At 31.4% G+C, this 17,583-nt stretch overlaps 3 protein-coding genes and 1 non-coding gene across 4 annotated transcripts; 2 read left to right on the top strand and 2 right to left on the bottom strand.

Annotated features, from left to right (window-relative positions):
* Positions 1-2,126: 2,126 nt before the first annotated feature.
* Positions 2,127-3,799, bottom strand: LOC100798254 (60S ribosomal protein L37a). The gene is made up of 5 exons (XM_003517342.5): positions 3,679-3,799; positions 3,495-3,534; positions 2,724-2,812; positions 2,477-2,559; positions 2,127-2,382 (listed from the first exon to the last, which is right to left on the bottom strand). Exons 1-5 carry the CDS (start codon positions 3,679-3,681, stop codon positions 2,319-2,321), a joined length of 279 nt encoding a protein of 92 aa, XP_003517390.1. The 5' UTR covers positions 3,682-3,799; the 3' UTR covers positions 2,127-2,318.
* Positions 3,800-3,838: 39 nt separating this feature from the next.
* On the top strand, positions 3,839-3,911 carry TRNAE-CUC (transfer RNA glutamic acid (anticodon CUC)). The gene has a single exon. It is a non-coding gene; the product is annotated as a tRNA-Glu (tRNA).
* Positions 3,912-9,600: 5,689 nt separating this feature from the next.
* Positions 9,601-11,924, top strand: LOC100305390 (NAK-type protein kinase). Its single transcript, NM_001251548.1, has 4 exons — positions 9,601-9,954; positions 10,387-10,647; positions 11,067-11,189; positions 11,544-11,924. The coding sequence occupies exons 1-4, from the start codon at positions 9,601-9,603 to the stop codon at positions 11,922-11,924; spliced, it is 1,119 nt and encodes a 372-aa protein (NP_001238477.1).
* A 1,966-nt stretch (positions 11,925-13,890) lies between these two features.
* Positions 13,891-17,022, bottom strand: LOC100786079 (beta-amylase 3, chloroplastic). Its single transcript, XM_006573640.3, has 4 exons — positions 16,435-17,022; positions 15,706-15,916; positions 15,242-15,352; positions 13,891-15,016 (listed from the first exon to the last, which is right to left on the bottom strand). Exons 1-4 carry the CDS (start codon positions 16,971-16,973, stop codon positions 14,231-14,233), a joined length of 1,647 nt encoding a protein of 548 aa, XP_006573703.1. The 5' UTR covers positions 16,974-17,022; the 3' UTR covers positions 13,891-14,230.
* Between the last annotated feature and the right edge of the window lie 561 nt (positions 17,023-17,583).

The following is a 17,583-nucleotide window of genomic DNA, read 5'->3' as shown; positions in this document are numbered from 1 at the left end:
CAAAGACGAAGGAGTCTGAGTCTTGAATTAGGTTTGCTTTTGTTACAATTTAATTAGGTATATTAATTAAAAAATTGAAACTCATTAGATTTTTCTTTAATCTCAACCATTAAATATTTTAATAATATATCTAACCGTAATTTTAAATGGTTCGTGGGGTGTACCACCAACTCGCCTACTTCATATTAGACAATCCCACATTTTAACTTTCTAGGTTATTTTACTGAATCCCTGTTTTGACTACTAACTTTTTTTAAAAAAAATATTTACACTTTTTGATGCATTATTAAAAAAACCTGTGTTGTTACACCTATTCATTTCATGTTTACATCAATTTGATTTCAACTTTTTTTTTTAGTTATGAGTGTATTATTCTAATGCATGTTATGACATGGACACCATTAGTTACATTAACAGCAAGTATAACGTCGTTCATGACGAAAGGTTAAAAGCGGATATTTCCAAATTTTGAACAAGAAAAAAATCATACTTGGAAGACTAAAAGTTATTTTGTCTTAAATTTAAAAGACCATGTTTAAACTTTAATAACTTTTTTACACATGTTCAATTATACATTTTTGCTTGTCGATGTTGCCTTCATACTTTGTGTTTTTTTCAAATCTAATTTTAATCGTTTCCCATCTCGACTTAGATTCTATTTGGAAATCTATTAAACTAAACACAGTTTTTTTCGGTTTTCCTTCCATTTCTGTTTGGTGAGCATTGGAACGCGATACAAATGATAATCATTTTTGCTGTATTAATAATTTAACTTTTAGTATAAGAGTAATTAATAACATATTCCAGTAAAAAAAAAGATTAATAACATGTTACTATATTGTAAGTCTAAATCATTACTCTTTTAAGATTAATATACCTAGTTGAGTCAGGTAACTTTTTCTAGCTTTGTAACATATTACTAAATTGTAAATCGAAATTTATATTTTATTTAGAATTTTTTACCTTTGAAAATTTAATTTTAACTTTTAACATGCTTCTTAATTAAGGTGAAATATCTTGAAGTCTTACTTTTCCCTCTTTAACTTAATTATATTTAATAAAATTAAATATTAAATATCTAATATATTTCATTTGTTTCTGTTTTTAAATTTTATTTAAATTTAAAGTACTTGCAAAATTTAAGGAGAAGTTGACAAAATCTTGGAGTCTCATCATATTCTATTTCCTTCCGCTTTACCCATGATTTTTGGTGGAAAGAGCTCATGAAGTGTTGCTAAAATTTTAAATAAGTTTTTTATAATGTAAAAAATTAAATAATAATAATAATAACTATTCTTTTTTTGTAAAACATAATAAGATTAAAAATATTTTTTCATTGATAGAAAAATATTCTTCATATAATTTATTTATTTTCACTAACTTTTCTACTTATCTAAACAAGTGGAAAAAAAACCCACTAAATTTTATCCATTCAAACAATACATTTTTTCCATTCTATTTTTCTCATCTCTATTTCATTCTTAGTGCAAACAAAACCAACATGAAGCTCTAAAATTATTAAATGAAAAACATGACTAGATTCTTCCTAGTTCATGAAAAACTATACTGTACAGGGAGGGTGCGGAACCAAACGCAACTATACAATTCGGAAATATTTTCAATGCCCAAATTGTTTGCTAGTAATAATGAAATTATAAAACGTTGTTGATGGGTAACCAACCACCATCATACAAGGTACTTATCCTTATGGTCTATTTTTTTAAGTGAAAAAAAAAATGAATTTTGGTTAAACTTCGGCTTTAAAAGCACAATAATGATGTTTAAACTTATTTGTTAAAAAAAACACTTATTTTAATTAAATAAACAATTTTATAATTATTTTAGCGTGTGTCCAAATCACTTCTAAAAAAAATACTTATTAAGTATTTTTTTTAAATACTTATTTTAAAATTAATTATTTGAAGTTTAAACAAACTGAAATAATGACTCGCAAACCAGTGCAAAAGGAAACGATGGAAGATCCACTTTTTTTTATCTGGAGAATTAATTTCTTCATTTTAATACAAAATTTATGATTGAAATTAATTTAAACAATTTAATTCCATTCAACAGATAAAAATTACTTTTTTCAAAATCAAAGCTACCTACCAATTATAAGAAGATCATGGATAAAGCTAAATTTTGCCATAAAAAACAAAAAACAGTTACATGCCATTATACTAAAGTAATCTGGTATTATCCAACAAGAACCGAAAGCAATTCACACTGCATTGTAAGTTGAAACAATACAGCTTCCTAAACAAAAACGAATCATTTCTCCAGTTAATTTGCTCAAAATCTAACATCAACCAAAAAGCTCAACCCTCGGTTTGTTCCCTCAACCTCCGGATGGTGCTGCGCACAGTGACAGCACTTGCAGTACTGTCCAAATATTGAAGAACAGAGTCAGCTAGTTTATCTCAAGGGAAGAAAAATCAAAATTTATGAGTAGGATAGGAAGCAAAAAGGACATTACTTCAAAGTGTAGGCACCGCCAGCTTTCACTTTACCACAATCCTTGCATCCCCATATTCCCACAGCCTTCCTCTTCACAGCATACTGCAACAAATAAGTTCATCATTAGGATTCAAATCTTCAGAAAATAAAAATAAAAGAAATGTAAATTTGATTAAACCTACTAAAATCCCCTGTTGGGGTTTTAATGAACAATGAACTAAAAAACACAAGGTGAATTCAATATTGACAGAATACGGAAGATCTACCTTCCCACAAAATTCACAAAAGAATTTGCTATGCTGACTAACTTCCATCTTCTTAATCTGCTTCCGCAAACTAGCACCATATCGGGTACCTAACATAAGAAAACACGTTGAAATGGCTTCTGTAAATTTTAATCCAACAATACTAATGTCTTCTCAAAAATGCATATTCAGTGACAATCCAAATTTCTTGCAGTTATTGTGAGTGAAATGACATCAAACAAGATGAAACAGAATAGAATAAAATTACAATTATATCGTTTGGTATTCTTATAATAGAACCAAAAAAAGAGGGGGGGTGAAATTTGTTCCATCCCATATTCCCAGATTGAAAGGAAAGAAAACGAGAGACATTGGATGGAATCAAAGGCATTATATTACATTTCATTTAAACAAATGAAATAGTGGAACTCAATGTCATTTCACTTCACTTCAAGCAAATCCATTATCCAAACATAGAGTACTGAATAGTAAATGCCTAAAATAGTGAAGTGCTAAAATGCAAGAGAGATAAGGCACCTTAATTTTGCCCAAAATCTAAACCCCACTACACTCATAATACCATCGCCTATGCAAAATGCACTCCAATTATAAAGTATTTTAGCCATTCTGCCTGCGCCTAGTAAAGATTCAAATCTTTCAACAAATTGCATAATCAATAACAACTCCATCATACCAAACCGCGGCATATTTATATATATACATTAGCTTAACTCGAAGCTTTAATTGAAATATTATATGGAATTTAGAACATAATGTGATTAGAAAACTTACCATATTTTCCGACAATGCCTGCCTTCTTCGTTCTCTTAGTCTGCATCGAAGGAAGGGTAAAAGTGAAACGTACATTTAAGTATGCAATATTATCAAAAACTAAAAAATGATACAGAATTAGTTGTGAGGTGAAAGCGTAAGAAGGTGGTTTCTGGATCTAAGAAAACAAAAGAGAGAAGCATACCATGGTTTCTGGATCGAAGGCTCTGCGTCCGTGTTGTTTATTAGACTAAGACAAGAGACTCAACAATTTCACACAAACCCTAATAATCTATCGCCGATTTTTTTTATTGGGACTAAACTATTTTATTATAAAAACGTAATTGGCACAAGTAAATATCAAATCCGTTGTAGTCTAGTTGGTTAGGATACTCGGCTCTCACCCGAGAGACCCGGGTTCAAGTCCCGGCAACGGAAATTATTTTTTTAAAAAATAGATTTTAAGTCACACTGTAATGTTTTTTTAAAAAAAAGTTATATTATATTGCAATGTCTTTATTAGATTATAGATGTAAGTAGTAGTGAGATTACCATAGTAAAATTGAAAAGCATTGGTTAAAAATATTATTATTATTATTTAAAATTTGAAAAATAATCTCATGAAAGTTTTTTCATATTAATTAGACCCAAGAAAGTTAATATTAAATTAGCGATTTCTAAAAGACAATTTTACACACATAATTACCGATAATCAATATATTGAGCTTAAATTTACCGGAAAATATATATTTGTAATTAGTAAATATTTCATGTATTTAATTAAAATTTTATATATTCAAGAAATTGATCATATTTAATATGGAAGAAAAAATAGTGTATGATTGGATTTTGTCACTTGGCAACAAAGAGATTAATATGGCATTAATTTGTCTCCACTCCAATTTGGCTATTTGTGAATATTACCAATAAAAAAAATACATAAAAAACTTTTTTGTATTCTTTTCATTCCTTCCTCCCCTCGTCTTTTGTTTTATGCATTCTTTCCTTTTCCTCCCATCAGTGATTTTTTCCTCATTCGGTCTATTAAGACTTAAGAGTAGCAAATTTTTCTACTTCGTAAAGCCAATAGAGCAGTTGATCATATGGGCAATCTTGGTGTTTTGTTGACTTTGGGATGCTTGTGGAATTTCTATTTTACGAGACTGATTTTGTAGTTTTGTTTTATTTTGTGTTTAGCCATTTCTAGTATGAAGGTGTCTGACATGCGACACTAAAACTTGTTTTGCACTATGCGAGAATTTATTTATTTTTTTCTTTTTTTAGTTTTTCTTTTTACTTTTTTATTTCCTTTTCGAGTTTGTTCATTACCCTAAACTTAAAACCATCATTTCTACTGTCACCAAGAATGGTCTCTTCCACTCCGACCAAGTCATCCGCGAACGCTCGACTTTTCCGGTGATTTCTGACGTAGTATGCAACCAAGTAATTTTCGGCACCTATTTGATAAGTGTTATGCAAACGTGATTTGTATATTAAAATCACATAGCAATTATCTTATTTTTTTATCTTTTATTGTATATTTTGTGTTAAAACAATAGGACTTGGCTTCTTCTAAGTTTTTATTCAGAAGATACTAAAGTTAATGATTTTAGAGTAATTTTTATTATATTGTGTAAAGTTGAGTTGTAACAGCGACATGAAAGAGGATGAATGAACAAAAGTGTCGTGCTCAACACGACCTCCTTGCTCAGCGATTCAAAACCGCTAAACCCAAGCTAGCCACTTAGTGTAGGGAACCACATTAGAAGATAATTGTCACGAGCAAGTGTGTTAAGCCCGCATGATCACTTAATTCAGCTGGACATGCGCGCTTAGCGCAAGAGTCGCGCTAAGCACACAAGAGAGTTTCGATTGGCCAATTAGTTGGTGAAAGTATATAAAAGGAAAGGAAACATACTTTGTTCCCTTATGCACGAAGGAACCAAGGAAGCAGAGGAAAACAAACAGTTAGTGCAAGGGAAATCCTTTTCCAGAGCTCTGGTTGATTCGTTTCAATACATTTTCTTTCTTTTCATCCCACCTTTATTTTTTGTAAGTCTCACATGACAATGAGAAGCTAAAACTAGTCGTTGTTGGAAGTTTTACAAACCAAACTCTCTGTGATGTAATGATTCTAAATTATCTGTTAATATAATATTGTTGTTATTATTCATCCTTGTGTTTATTTACATATTTATGGTTTGATCATTCATCTTTATGTATTGTTTTAGGATATAAATATTGAGACATGTTTGTATGCTAAGAACTTGGAAAGGATATCTAAAGTGAGTCATATCTAGGAATAAAATGGTTTTCTTTACCATATTCATGCATCTATGCTCTTAATGAAAATCATTTAGTAATCGATCGCCAAGAGATTGGGAGCGATATTAAGTGGTTTAGGTTATTTTCACTCGATGGATCTTGGTTAGAATAGACTAGTAAATGTGGGTAATAACCATATTAATGTTAAGAAGGGAAAAATCCATCAAGATTACATCAAGAGAAGTTTTGAAAAGCGAAGCCCCCAACATGTTCCTTAAATCACCACAATGTCATCTCACAACTTTAAGCGTTTGTTTTCTCAACCTTCATGTTCCTTACTTTGTAGTCAATTCTTTTTAGTTATGCTTGTAGTTATTTTGAAAATTAATATTTTAAACTTGATCAATGATAAAAAAAAATCATAAAAGTTAATACTTTTATATATAACTGTTAATTAAAAGTAATGAACATAACACAACATGCATTTGAAAAAGTTGATTCCGGAGCTATTTATTTGACTGATATTCATCAAGAGTTACCCTAATCCATGAGAAGAAATCTATTAATATCCTTTTCTTTTACTTCCTATTAAACAAGTTCAACTTTCTTTTTGTTTTGAAACAATAATGAAATAAAAGAAAGAAAGTTTAATTGTAATTTAGTCCATTTAATTCATAATAAGTGTTTGAATTTAGAATTATAAGATTGACTTGGTGATGGAAGGAATGAGAGAAGAGAGCAAGATCATGATTTTAATTTCTTTCACTAATATTTTAACAAAACAAAAACAAAAATAACATTTGTTGATGAAAAAAATCATGTGACTTTGGTTTCATTTTTTATTTTGTAATTTTGGTCATTTTATTTTAAAAAACTCATTATTTTTCAATTGTTAATTTTTTATATTTTGATTAATTAAATTTTATCTTGTATCTTAACATATTAGATTTACATCAAAGGAGTATACGTCAGTGGATTAAGTAATGTGTGAGAGTTATTGTAAATTTTTTGATATCTATCTTGAATTCCTACCGATTAAAAAAGAGTTCAACTGACCAAAATAAAAATAATAAAATAAAACTTATGTAAAATGAGAATTACTTAGACCAGAGTTGTGAAGTTTCTAAAATACGAAAACTAAAATCCTCAAATGTAGATTTTTTACGTTTTAATTAAATTATTTTTTAATTGGTAAATGTTGATTTTCAATCCTCAATGTTAATTAAAATGTAAAAATAAAAAAATAAACTTATACCAAGGGTATAAAATTAAAGAGCAGTAAAATTGTAAAAAAAAATAAGAATAGTAAAATTACAAAAAATAAAAAAAGAAAGAGACGGAAATTGTAAATCATAAATTAAAAGGGTATAAAATTAAACAACGATAGAAGAATAAACTTTTTATTAAAGAGACAAAATAATGAACTTAAAAAATGTTATACACTATTAGCTAGTCTAAATGATAAAAAAGAAAAATAAAAAAAATAAAATTATTACACTATTAGTTAGTCTAAATGATAAAAAAATGTTATACACTATTAGCTATACATATTTTGTTGGTATTAAAAAAGAAAAATAAAAAATAGATATAAAATTATTACAATTTTGTATATATTCTGATTGTTTTAAATTGTCAAATTATTTTTAAAGAAATTAAATTAAAAAAATTGACGTTGACAAATTATCACAAATTGTGATACCGTTAACATAAATAATAAGAGGAATTAAAATTAACTTTTCAAAAATTTGAGAAACTAATAAAAATAATTTTTTTTTTAAAGGACTAAAAAAACAACAATCAAAATTTAAAGGACTAAAAACACGTTTAGTCCAATTTTTTAATATTGAATTTTGGACTGCCAAGTTGACTCTGTCACGAAAGGTAGACTCTAAATCACCTTCAATTAAGCATTTATACCAATAGGTTGAATGCTGAGTGGACCATAGACCATTCGACCAACTTACATGCAAGGAGAACCAACTCACAGTTAAGGTCTAGGACTCATCAACTAGCGACCTACATATTGCCCAACTTACCAAGAGTAAGCTCATCCCATGCATAGGTCATCCTAATGACTACCAATCGAGTTTTTTACCCGAGTAGAGCGAGAGTGTACTATAAAATGTGAACCTAATACCGCTGGGACGTGGAGACAATTGCAGATGATGTCATAGATGCACAACAATGCACATGTACCTTGCAAGGGATCGACAATACTGCATGAACACAAAGATGTGTTATATAAGATCTAATGAGAGAGAGAGAGGAATGTGTACATGCCCATCGAGGGGCACCGCATGTAGATAGAGAGGGTTGCATGAACTCTTTTCAAGTTCATGATTAGATAGAACTAAAAAAAGATGTTGACGGAGACTTGAGCTTAAGATACTTTATTCTCCCTTTTTTGATATAAACAATTTTCAACCAAAATATTTCCGTGTTCTTTTATTGTTATGAATAATGAATAATTATCAATAAAATTACGAATTTTAGTAGTATGATTAGTTAATAGAATAAATTATTGTGGATAAGTAATGATCTATTAGACGTGAAAAAAAGAGAAGTGAATGTGAATGCCCATAGCAGTTGCTCTTGAGCAACCTATTTTATAATCTGAACATGATCGATGCTTACAAACATATCAGTTGCATGACTACGCCACGGCATGGTCATACATATGGAAGACTATTGCACATCTTTGAAAATGATATTTATTTCATGCCCGTGATTTTCTTCACCAATTTTCATTCTAATCGGATTGGTTCGACAGGATAATTTTCCGTCGGTTTGGCAGTATATAATTTAATGAAGTACAGTCAGACCAAAATCGCTTCATCAGTTTTGAGAGGCAATGCCACACGTTGAAGGGTAATGACTAATGAAGAACATGTTTGAAACTGCAACACGGTGATTAAAAAAAAACCAAATTTTTTATTTGACAATCAAAGTAAAGCAACGAGGTTATCTCCATTTTTTTCTCATAAAAAAACTATGGTTTTTGGTTGTTCACTGCACAACCATTAACCAAACACAAGCTTTAAACCAACGAAACCTCGCGCGTGGTTGGCTGGTTGTTGTAGACGCCAAAGTATCTTCCAAGTTTGAAAGTCTTTTAGGCATTCAACCTTCAACGCTTAGCCTATATTATTATTAAAGTATATATGGACCGACTTCATCTTCATAGGTCTCACTTCTGTCTTCATCATTCTAATTTTTTTTTAAACACACTAATTAGAGACTAATATCTTATTTTCCTTTTGGTAGAAATTACAGTTACTCTTCACTTAAAACTTTTTTTGTTTCAAAGTATTTTGTGTAATCAAAATTTGAATCCAAGATTATTAGTTCAACTAAAATAATTCTGTCTTAATTATTTGAAATAAAACAAAGTTATTCAATTATAAAATTTTATATCATCATTCAATTTCAATCACAATTTATTATGTAAGATAAATTTATTAATTTTTATGATAATTATTTTAAAAATCATATTAATTTTATGATAATTATACTGTTAGTGTGTATGAGGCATTAAACTTGTAAATTAATTTAAAATTTATTAAAAGATTAGTTTATCCTAAAATTTATTTTCTATAAGACAAAATGATCCCTCAAACATAAAAGGTTAGCTTTTTAGCCGTTAATCCTCTGTTTACACGCGGATTCCCACGCGGCTTTTTCTTTTAAGTCTTGTTCTTCTCATCATTCAATTTCCTTCACTTCACGGAACAAACCCTCATTAAAATTCGCGTTCTTCATTTTCTCCGCTTCATTCATTACTTCTTCATTTATTTCCATTGTTATCTCGCTAAAGTCTCAAACCTTTCTGTGCTCTGCTCTGCTGAGGAAATTCTGTAACTTGATGATTATAAAGATGAACTGTTTCTTCTTCAAAAACAAGTCAAAATCCGACCCAGAATTACCAAAGCGAAGGAAGAAGAGAAATCAGGTGGGCAATAATGGAGCAAGCAAGTCCTCCCCCAGCTCGCTACCATCGCCGAGAAGCATAAAAGAATTGTACAAAGAAAAAGAGCACAATTTCAGAATCTTCACTTTGCAAGAGATGGTAAATGCAACACATGGTTTCAATAGGATGCTCAAGATTGGAGAAGGGGGTTTCGGGAAGGTATATAGAGGAACAATTAAACCTGACCCTGAAGATGGAGCTGATCCTATTCTGGTCGCAATAAAAAAGCTTAACACGCGTGGCTTACAGGTATATATACACACACACACACCTTGCTTCACTAGCTTTCTTCTCCTCTTTTTTCTTTTTTTGCTTTTGTTAGTATTACACTATTACGCATAACATAAATATTGTTATTTTGTTTAGATTATAATAGTTGGAAGGATAACATAATTTCTTTCCCCTATAAGTTAAAATTAACTTAAACAGAGGTTAAATTCAGCTTCTGGAAAATCTAAATGAGAAACTTCTATAAGTTACGTGTAAGACTATAAGCTAATTATAACTTGTGAGAAAAGCTTATTTCATGGCTGTTAGGAACTGTAGGGATAGCTTCCAATGGACGGAGAATTTACAGTGTTAAAGTCAATTATGTTATGCTGTCTCTGAATTTTACAATTTACAAATATACCTGCTTTCTCATGTTTGTCTTTCTTTTTTTTTTTACTCTCTTTTGTAAAGGGACATAAAGAATGGCTTGCAGAAGTTCAATTTCTCAGCGTCGTTAACCACCCGAATTTGGTTAAGCTTCTGGGATACTGCTCCGTAGATGGTGAAAAAGGAATCCAACGGTTGTTGGTGTATGAGTTCATGTCTAACAGGAGTCTGGAAGATCACCTTTTCAGTCTTTCTTTACCTCATTTGACTTGGAAAACAAGATTGCAAATCATGCTCGGTGCTGCTCAAGGATTACATTATCTACATAATGGACTGGAGGTTAAGGTACCATGTAGTTGAGAAATGTTTCACATTTGTAATTGCAATTGATTATACTTTAAGGTAGTAGCACTAGTACTTAAAAGTTAAAACAACAAATTGATTATAAGTTTTAACTTTTTGGATCATACCTGTTGGATGTTTATAAAACATTCTGTTGGTTTAGTAGTAGAACTAAAGAAACATAGATAATATATGAGATGTAAACTTTTCGTCTACGATCGTGTCTTCTGCAGGATTAATATAATGTTGACCTTCTAATATAGTACAATGCTAGCCCAACTTCCCTGATGGGAGGAATAAAATGGAAACCCAAAGCATATAATAATGATTTACATGATGCTGAATATTCTTAATACAAATTACATATTCAGTTATCTGTTTTGGTTTATAATCTTCTCTTGTTTTATTTTTTTTATTGGTAGGTGATCTACCGAGATTTCAAATCTTCAAATGTGTTACTGGACAAGAAATTCCATCCCAAGCTTTCAGATTTCGGTCTTGCTAGGGAGGGCCCAACGGGTGATCAGACTCATGTATCTACTGCTGTAAGTTGGAGTCCTATAATTTTAATGAGTTTAATGACAATGCATTTATACAGTCATCCAATCATTAATCATCCTTAGTGTGACTTTTAAAGTATCTGTCAAAAAAAAGTCAACAAACATATTGGATGATAATATAAAACTGTGCATAGTCTATTTTCTCAATTTTCACTACTATTCAATTATATGACTTTCCACATGCTATTATTAGTCACCATTCCAATTACTACTTTTGGTCCCTTTGTTTGATACATGATCAGCCCCTAAAGCCGTCATTTAAACAAGCATTGATTTATCTTGAAAGAAATAAGCACTCCCATTCTAACAATGTGTATACGCCAACTACTTCCTTATCAGGTAGTGGGGACACAGGGATATGCTGCTCCAGAGTATGTTGAAACAGGTCATCTCAAAATTCAGAGTGACATATGGAGTTTTGGTGTGGTACTTTATGAGATCCTCACGGGAAGGCGTGTATTGAATAGAAACAGACCAATAGGGGAACAAAAGCTTATAGAGTGGGTTAAAAATTACCCTGCTAACAGTAGCAGATTCAGCAAGATCATTGATCCTCGTCTCAAGAACCAATATTCACTTGGTGCTGCTCGAAAAGTAGCCAAATTGGCAGATAACTGCTTGAAGAAGAATCCTGAAGATAGACCATCCATGAGTCAGATAGTGGAAAGCTTGAAGCAAGCATTGCAGGATTCAGAAACCAATACACTTAGCTCAATATGACTTCTAAATCCACTGAATCTAAATTGGTCCCGAGTGGTAAATAGGTGCAGCTTGAGAATAATTTTTGTAATTAGTTTGATTCATCACCACAAAGCCAAGTCCTATACTGTCTTCAGTATGGTTTTGTTTGGAGAAACTTTTCTATAAGCACTTATAGAAGACTATAAGAATAAAATAGATTGAGTTTCTCACAATTGATAAAGTAAGGTGTAAGATGATTTTAGCTTTTAGAGTAAACTCAATTCATTTTATTTATTTTTCCCCCTCTTATTAATGCTTAAGGAAAAATTTATCCAAATAGGTTTGAATATTGGCTTTTACTTTTACAAAACTAATCAATATTAGTGGAAGTGCAGCGGGTCTATTTGTATCTGCAAATCTATCCGGAAGTTTAACATTGTAGCCTGTTGGAAACGTATGAGCTTCTACTTAATGGAGTCAAAATCTCTTAAAAGAATATATTCGTAACTGTGTGCTCTCCAAATTTTTTTCTTTTGGCTGAAACTAGTGTGCCAAAGTATAAAGCGAGTACATCATTGAAAAAAGTCTATTCCTATTGCATATTACTAAAATCTTCAGAGTTGCGTAGTTTATTCCTTTCAACATTGTGTCATAATCATTAGCCAAGGTAAAGTCTTAAAAACTGATTTCTGACAAAATTATGTTAATGTTTCCCCTTCCTAAGATTGGAGGTGGGTGGCGCGTGTCAATAGAATTGTTGTCGGAAAAGTTTGAAACAATTCGCAACATTCAAAATTGTCTACCTAGTGCGATGTGATCCCGAATTTTGATTACCTAGAGAAAAACAAAAAAAAAATACTAAATCATTGTTAGCAAAAACGCGATCATTTTTATTAGTTAATTTTTTACGCGATCATTCTTTTCCACAACTTTTTTTTTTCGATACTACAACTTTTTATTTATTAACTTTAAAAGAGATTTTTATCTTTATCTATTTAATTCTTTTAGAAGTTTAAGATGATATTTCTTATTATCTTTTTTATATTTTTATTTTACCCAATTCTTAAATATTTTATACGATGAGTATATTCAAAAGAATGATGTACCAAAAAAAGTATAAACAAAAAAAATAATAAATGAGGTTTTATTAGGAAATAAATATAATTTTAATGCATGTGTTGATATTAATCATATTTTTAATTTATTTATTATCGTTTAAAATTAGTAGATAAAAATGGAGACAAAGCTAATGTACATTATTATAGGTATTTTATGAGTTATTTTTAAATTAAAATTATAAAGTTTCATATTAATTATTTATATGGTACAAATTTACAAAATGAATATCTAATTTGAATGAAATTATAATTCTCAAAATACTCGTGAAGAACGGATTAAAAGAAATTTCCAGGATTTTAGTAGAGTGACAAAGCCTTAATAAATGATGTTTGACTAAATTATATTAAAGTTTCATGTTTGACTAATTCTTCCCTAGTTAGTGAATCACAAACCCAGCATCCCACATAGTGATAATTTTCACACTCTGCTATAACCCTTCCTATACGTTCTGTCAGTGACTTGAGAAATACGGTCAAAAGAAGACTTTGGACTAGACTGTCGATAAGACATTTACTTGAATGAAACCAAGAATGAAAAAATGCAACCTGTAGATAATTCTTGTTAAGAATGCTATTTATGGATGCAAGTAATCAAGAGTTCAAAAATAATTAAAATAATTGTAAAATGGATTTTGTTGAAAACTTTATTATTATTTTAATATAAAGTTAGTACTTATTATCATTGCCAGCGCTGAGTGTGTTACAAATAAGGAGAGATGTTAAACTTAACCACATGAAGGAAAGAGATTAAACTTCATTTTCTTTTTGCTAATCTTAATTTATTGTACTATTTTTTGTGCTTCCTTCACCTAGTAAGTAATATATTGTCCTTGCTTTTTGCTTAAAGATTGTTTAGCTAGGAATTGGATGCTGAAATGCCACTGGAATAATCAAATTATATGGATAGATTTTTCATTTTCTCTTTGAAAAGTTTGAACATATGTATGTATAGATTGGAACAAATTAACAAACGACTTCATGTGAAATACTACATAAGATGAGTTGGCGAGAATTAACCGCACAGCACTTATTGGATTTCTAACATGAAATAAAATAATAATTTTCCTATTAATCTCAGGGTTAGGCCTAGAATATGCCATTTTCCTTGCGTATACCCATCATAATTCTATCTCCTTTGCCCTCCTTTTCTCTTCTATAAAAACTATGATGCTTTTAATTTAACTACACAGTATACACAATGATCCCTCCACATGATGCTATATGTGTTCACACAAGAGCAACCTCTTGAGCTTGTTCTTGCTGCTTCTGAATTCCTGTGATGTGTCCAACGTAAAGATGAGTCCCACAAGAATCAGATTCTGGAAGCCTTTGTCTTTTTCCACCTTCAGACATGCTTTTCACAAACTCCACAAAGAGCCTCCAATTGTCTCCCTCAAACAACCTCTTATTCATTCTCAGATAAGTGAATGCTGCCAATCCAGAACCAGAGTTACTTGTTGACAAAACTTGAGAAAAAGCACCTGCATCATATCTCTCAAGTGCATTCTCCCCAGCAAGTTCTGCTTCTGCTGTTCTGGCTGCTATCTTCACTTGATGAACCAACCCCTCAGGGGAACAATGCTCAGGTTGCTCTCTGTCCCTCATTTCCATGCAGGTGAAATTGAGCACAACTCCATGTTTTGCCAGCATTTGTGCTATTGGTAGGTATCCATCGCGAAACCGCGTGTTGTAGTAGCCTGCAGTTAGTTCAGCCGCGTGTGACCTTGCCTTGTAGTGCCAATGAATTCCAGCTACTTTGGCAGATAGTTTCACCCCGCATGAGTTGAAAATGCCTTTGGCTGATACAAGGATCTTCTCACCGTGTTCAAGAAGTTTGGTGGAGTACCAGTCAAGGAAGAATCGTCCATATTCTGTGTTCCATGTTCCTTCCCTCTGGAAAAAACCAGTGTCCTCAGGAAATTGGTTGTATTGGCCTGAGTCATGTGGTCCATTTTTTCCCCACTCTTTCTTCCCAATGGCCTCAGTTGATGCTTCCAAGGAAGCTCTCATATACTGTATGACAAACAAGTCCTTTCAGTAAACACACAGGAAACCCAAACAAAAGCACAAAAACAACTTCTAGATATTTATAAATTTTGTTACATTTCAGATGTCCTTATTATCACAAAGCTAGAGATTTAGGGTCCAATTGTTATGCAACATGTGTAACATCAGCATCCTCCTACACCGTGTTTGAAAAATACAGCAAAATTTATGACTTCAATTTTTTTTTCATACCTTGTCATAGCACTGAAATTCTCCAATTCCAGGAAACCTCCATGTTCCATTGCTTTCTGGATAAGATGGATATCTCAGCTCCCCACAAGGACCCATCCCCACTTGAATTTCCTGCAAAATGAATTTGGTCTTAATTAGGACTTCATACCTGACAACACATGCATCAATTTCTACTTTATTATTATTATCAATTATAATTGCTTCCCCTCCATTCCTCTTAAAACTAGTCTGTTATATTTGATTATTTATGCACATATGGTTCAAAATTCAAGGGTGAATTAAAAGACTAATTTTAGTTCCATGGTTTGATATTATTAATTAGTCATCATTTTGATACTCTGTGTGGTTGTTAATGTACTCGATACGATTAAGCCCATTGTTATCTCAAAATTTAGCCTCGTTTCATCAACACTCTGTCCACTAATTAACCACAAAATAGAAGCACAAGCTGGTGTGGTACTTACAATGATAACACTGCCCAAATAGTCTCTGAATCTGTAACGGAAGCTCCTCATGTAATCAGAGTACACTTGAAGGGGCGTCCTTCCGCGCAGAACAGGCATTGAATCACAGCCCAAGGAGATGTACTCAGGATTCCTCCTTCCTGATCTGTCTGTGTAAACCAGCTCAGGGTTCTTGCTGATTTCTTCCAACACCCATGGAGGTAGAGGAATGCTAAAAAAAAGACAAACCAATAAAAAACAAAATTAATCCCCAATTTTATTTTATAAGTACAACAAGCAATATGCTATATCATTATAAATAAATAAACTTAATTGCGTGATTGATATCACCTTAAGTAATTCAAAATCACATCGAAATACTAGTTCATTTGATCTTAAGTAAATATTCACAAGTTTGGTTCTATGTTGAAAAATTAATTCTAGAGAAGAAATTGATTTCAAATTAAAGCAACTTTAATAGCTTTTGCATTGGATCAATTTCTTTTATACTAAGTTTTACTACTATTTTTTCTTAGATTAAAAACACTAAAAAATATATCATTGTACTTCATAATCAATTATGATCAAAATCAATTTCATTAAAAAATAATTTTGCAATTTGCTCACCCAAAATCAATCTAAGAGTAAGATTATGCTTTTTTTTTTTTTCTTTCACAACATCAAAATTAAACACAGGAGTATAAGGGAACATATTAAAATAAGTTAAAATGAGCAGCCTATGATATATACCTGCAGGAGTCTCCAACATTTCCTCCACATTGATGGAAAGACATGACAACCTGAAGCTTCAAGCCATGCCTTTGCACCATCTGCACAAGTTCAGCATAGGCTTCCCAATTATACTTCAAGGGTCCCTCTTTTTCCACCAAACCCCACCAAGCATCCACCATCACTCCTTCCACTCCTGCACTCTTCAGGGCCATCAAACTAGCATTCATTGCTCTCGGCTTATTCAAAGTCCCTCCCATAGTTACAGTGTCCAATGGCAGCATCACAAACACGGGCACTCTCATTGAATCATTGTGGCTATGTGCAACCGATGGAGCGTGAACCTTCTCCCTTTTCTCGTTTATCATCGTTACTTCGGAGTTAAAGCTGTTGTTTGGTGTGACGTGTGTTTGTTGCATGGAACTCTTTGCTCTGAGACGGAAAGATGGGTTGGTTTTTCCAAAGTAAAACACTTTGGTGGGAACCTCGTCTTTGGCTTTTGGGAGTTTGGTTTCTTTCTGGTTGACAAGGGAAATTGAAGAGCGAAGTGTTAGAGCCATTTTTCTGTGTCTGTGCTTGATCTGGAGGGAGAAAATATATAGGAAGTGTTCAAGTGCTAAAGATGGTTTATTTATGAACTAAAAAGCAAAGCCTCTTTTGGGAATCGACATTGACACACTTGGGTGGGTCCCATGTCGAAAAGTGGAAAAAAGTGCAAAAAATCATCACTACCTGGCTGTGTATGACACGTGCTTACGTGTTTCCTACTCCTCCATTCTTATCTAACCAAAATCACGTAGGATTTGAGGAAGAAGTTAAGGCATGTTATACCATTCTGGCTGGCTCATTTTTTATAAACAAAACATCAATATAGGATATATTTTAAAACAATTTACTATCCTCGGTCTGTTTTCATCATTAATCGATCAAAATTATTATTTTGATTAAAAAATTTAACAAAAACATAATTCATCATAGTAAATTGTTTTAAAACAAATCTATATTAACACGTCTTTATATTTGCTAGGTAAAATAGTAATTTTGATTAGTCAATAATCAAAATAAATCCATCATAATAAATTGTTTTAAAATATATACATATTGATTTTTTATTTATAAAAATGACCCAGAATTACAAATGAGCCAGAAGTAAAACGTGCATTAATTTTG

The sequence above is a fragment of the Glycine max genome, chromosome 1 (genome assembly GCF_000004515.6).
Source record: "Glycine max cultivar Williams 82 chromosome 1, Glycine_max_v4.0, whole genome shotgun sequence".
NCBI classification, from domain to species: domain Eukaryota; kingdom Viridiplantae; phylum Streptophyta; class Magnoliopsida; order Fabales; family Fabaceae; genus Glycine; species Glycine max.
This window is presented reverse-complemented; position numbering and strand designations above follow the sequence as displayed.

Coding starts and splice junctions, on each gene's coding strand:
- LOC100798254 (XM_003517342.5), bottom strand. Junction 2,813..3,494: donor AGGCATTGTCGGAAAATATG/GTAAGTTTTCTA, acceptor TTCTTATGTTAG/GTACCCGATATGGTGCTAGT. Junction 2,560..2,723: donor TTTGTGAATTTTGTGGGAAG/GTAGATCTTCCG, acceptor TATTTGTTGCAG/TATGCTGTGAAGAGGAAGGC.
- LOC100786079 (XM_006573640.3), bottom strand. CDS start 16,973: ATGGCTCTAACACTTCGCTCTTCAATTTCCCTTGTCAACCAGAAAGAA. Junction 15,917..16,434: donor AATGTTGGAGACTCCTGCAG/GTATATATCATA, acceptor TCTTTTTTTTAG/CATTCCTCTACCTCCATGGG. Junction 15,353..15,705: donor ATTTGGGCAGTGTTATCATT/GTAAGTACCACA, acceptor TTCATTTTGCAG/GAAATTCAAGTGGGGATGGG.
- LOC100305390 (NM_001251548.1), top strand. CDS start 9,601: ATGATTATAAAGATGAACTGTTTCTTCTTCAAAAACAAGTCAAAATCC. Junction 9,955..10,386: donor TTAACACGCGTGGCTTACAG/GTATATATACAC, acceptor TCTTTTGTAAAG/GGACATAAAGAATGGCTTGC. Junction 11,190..11,543: donor AGACTCATGTATCTACTGCT/GTAAGTTGGAGT, acceptor CTTCCTTATCAG/GTAGTGGGGACACAGGGATA.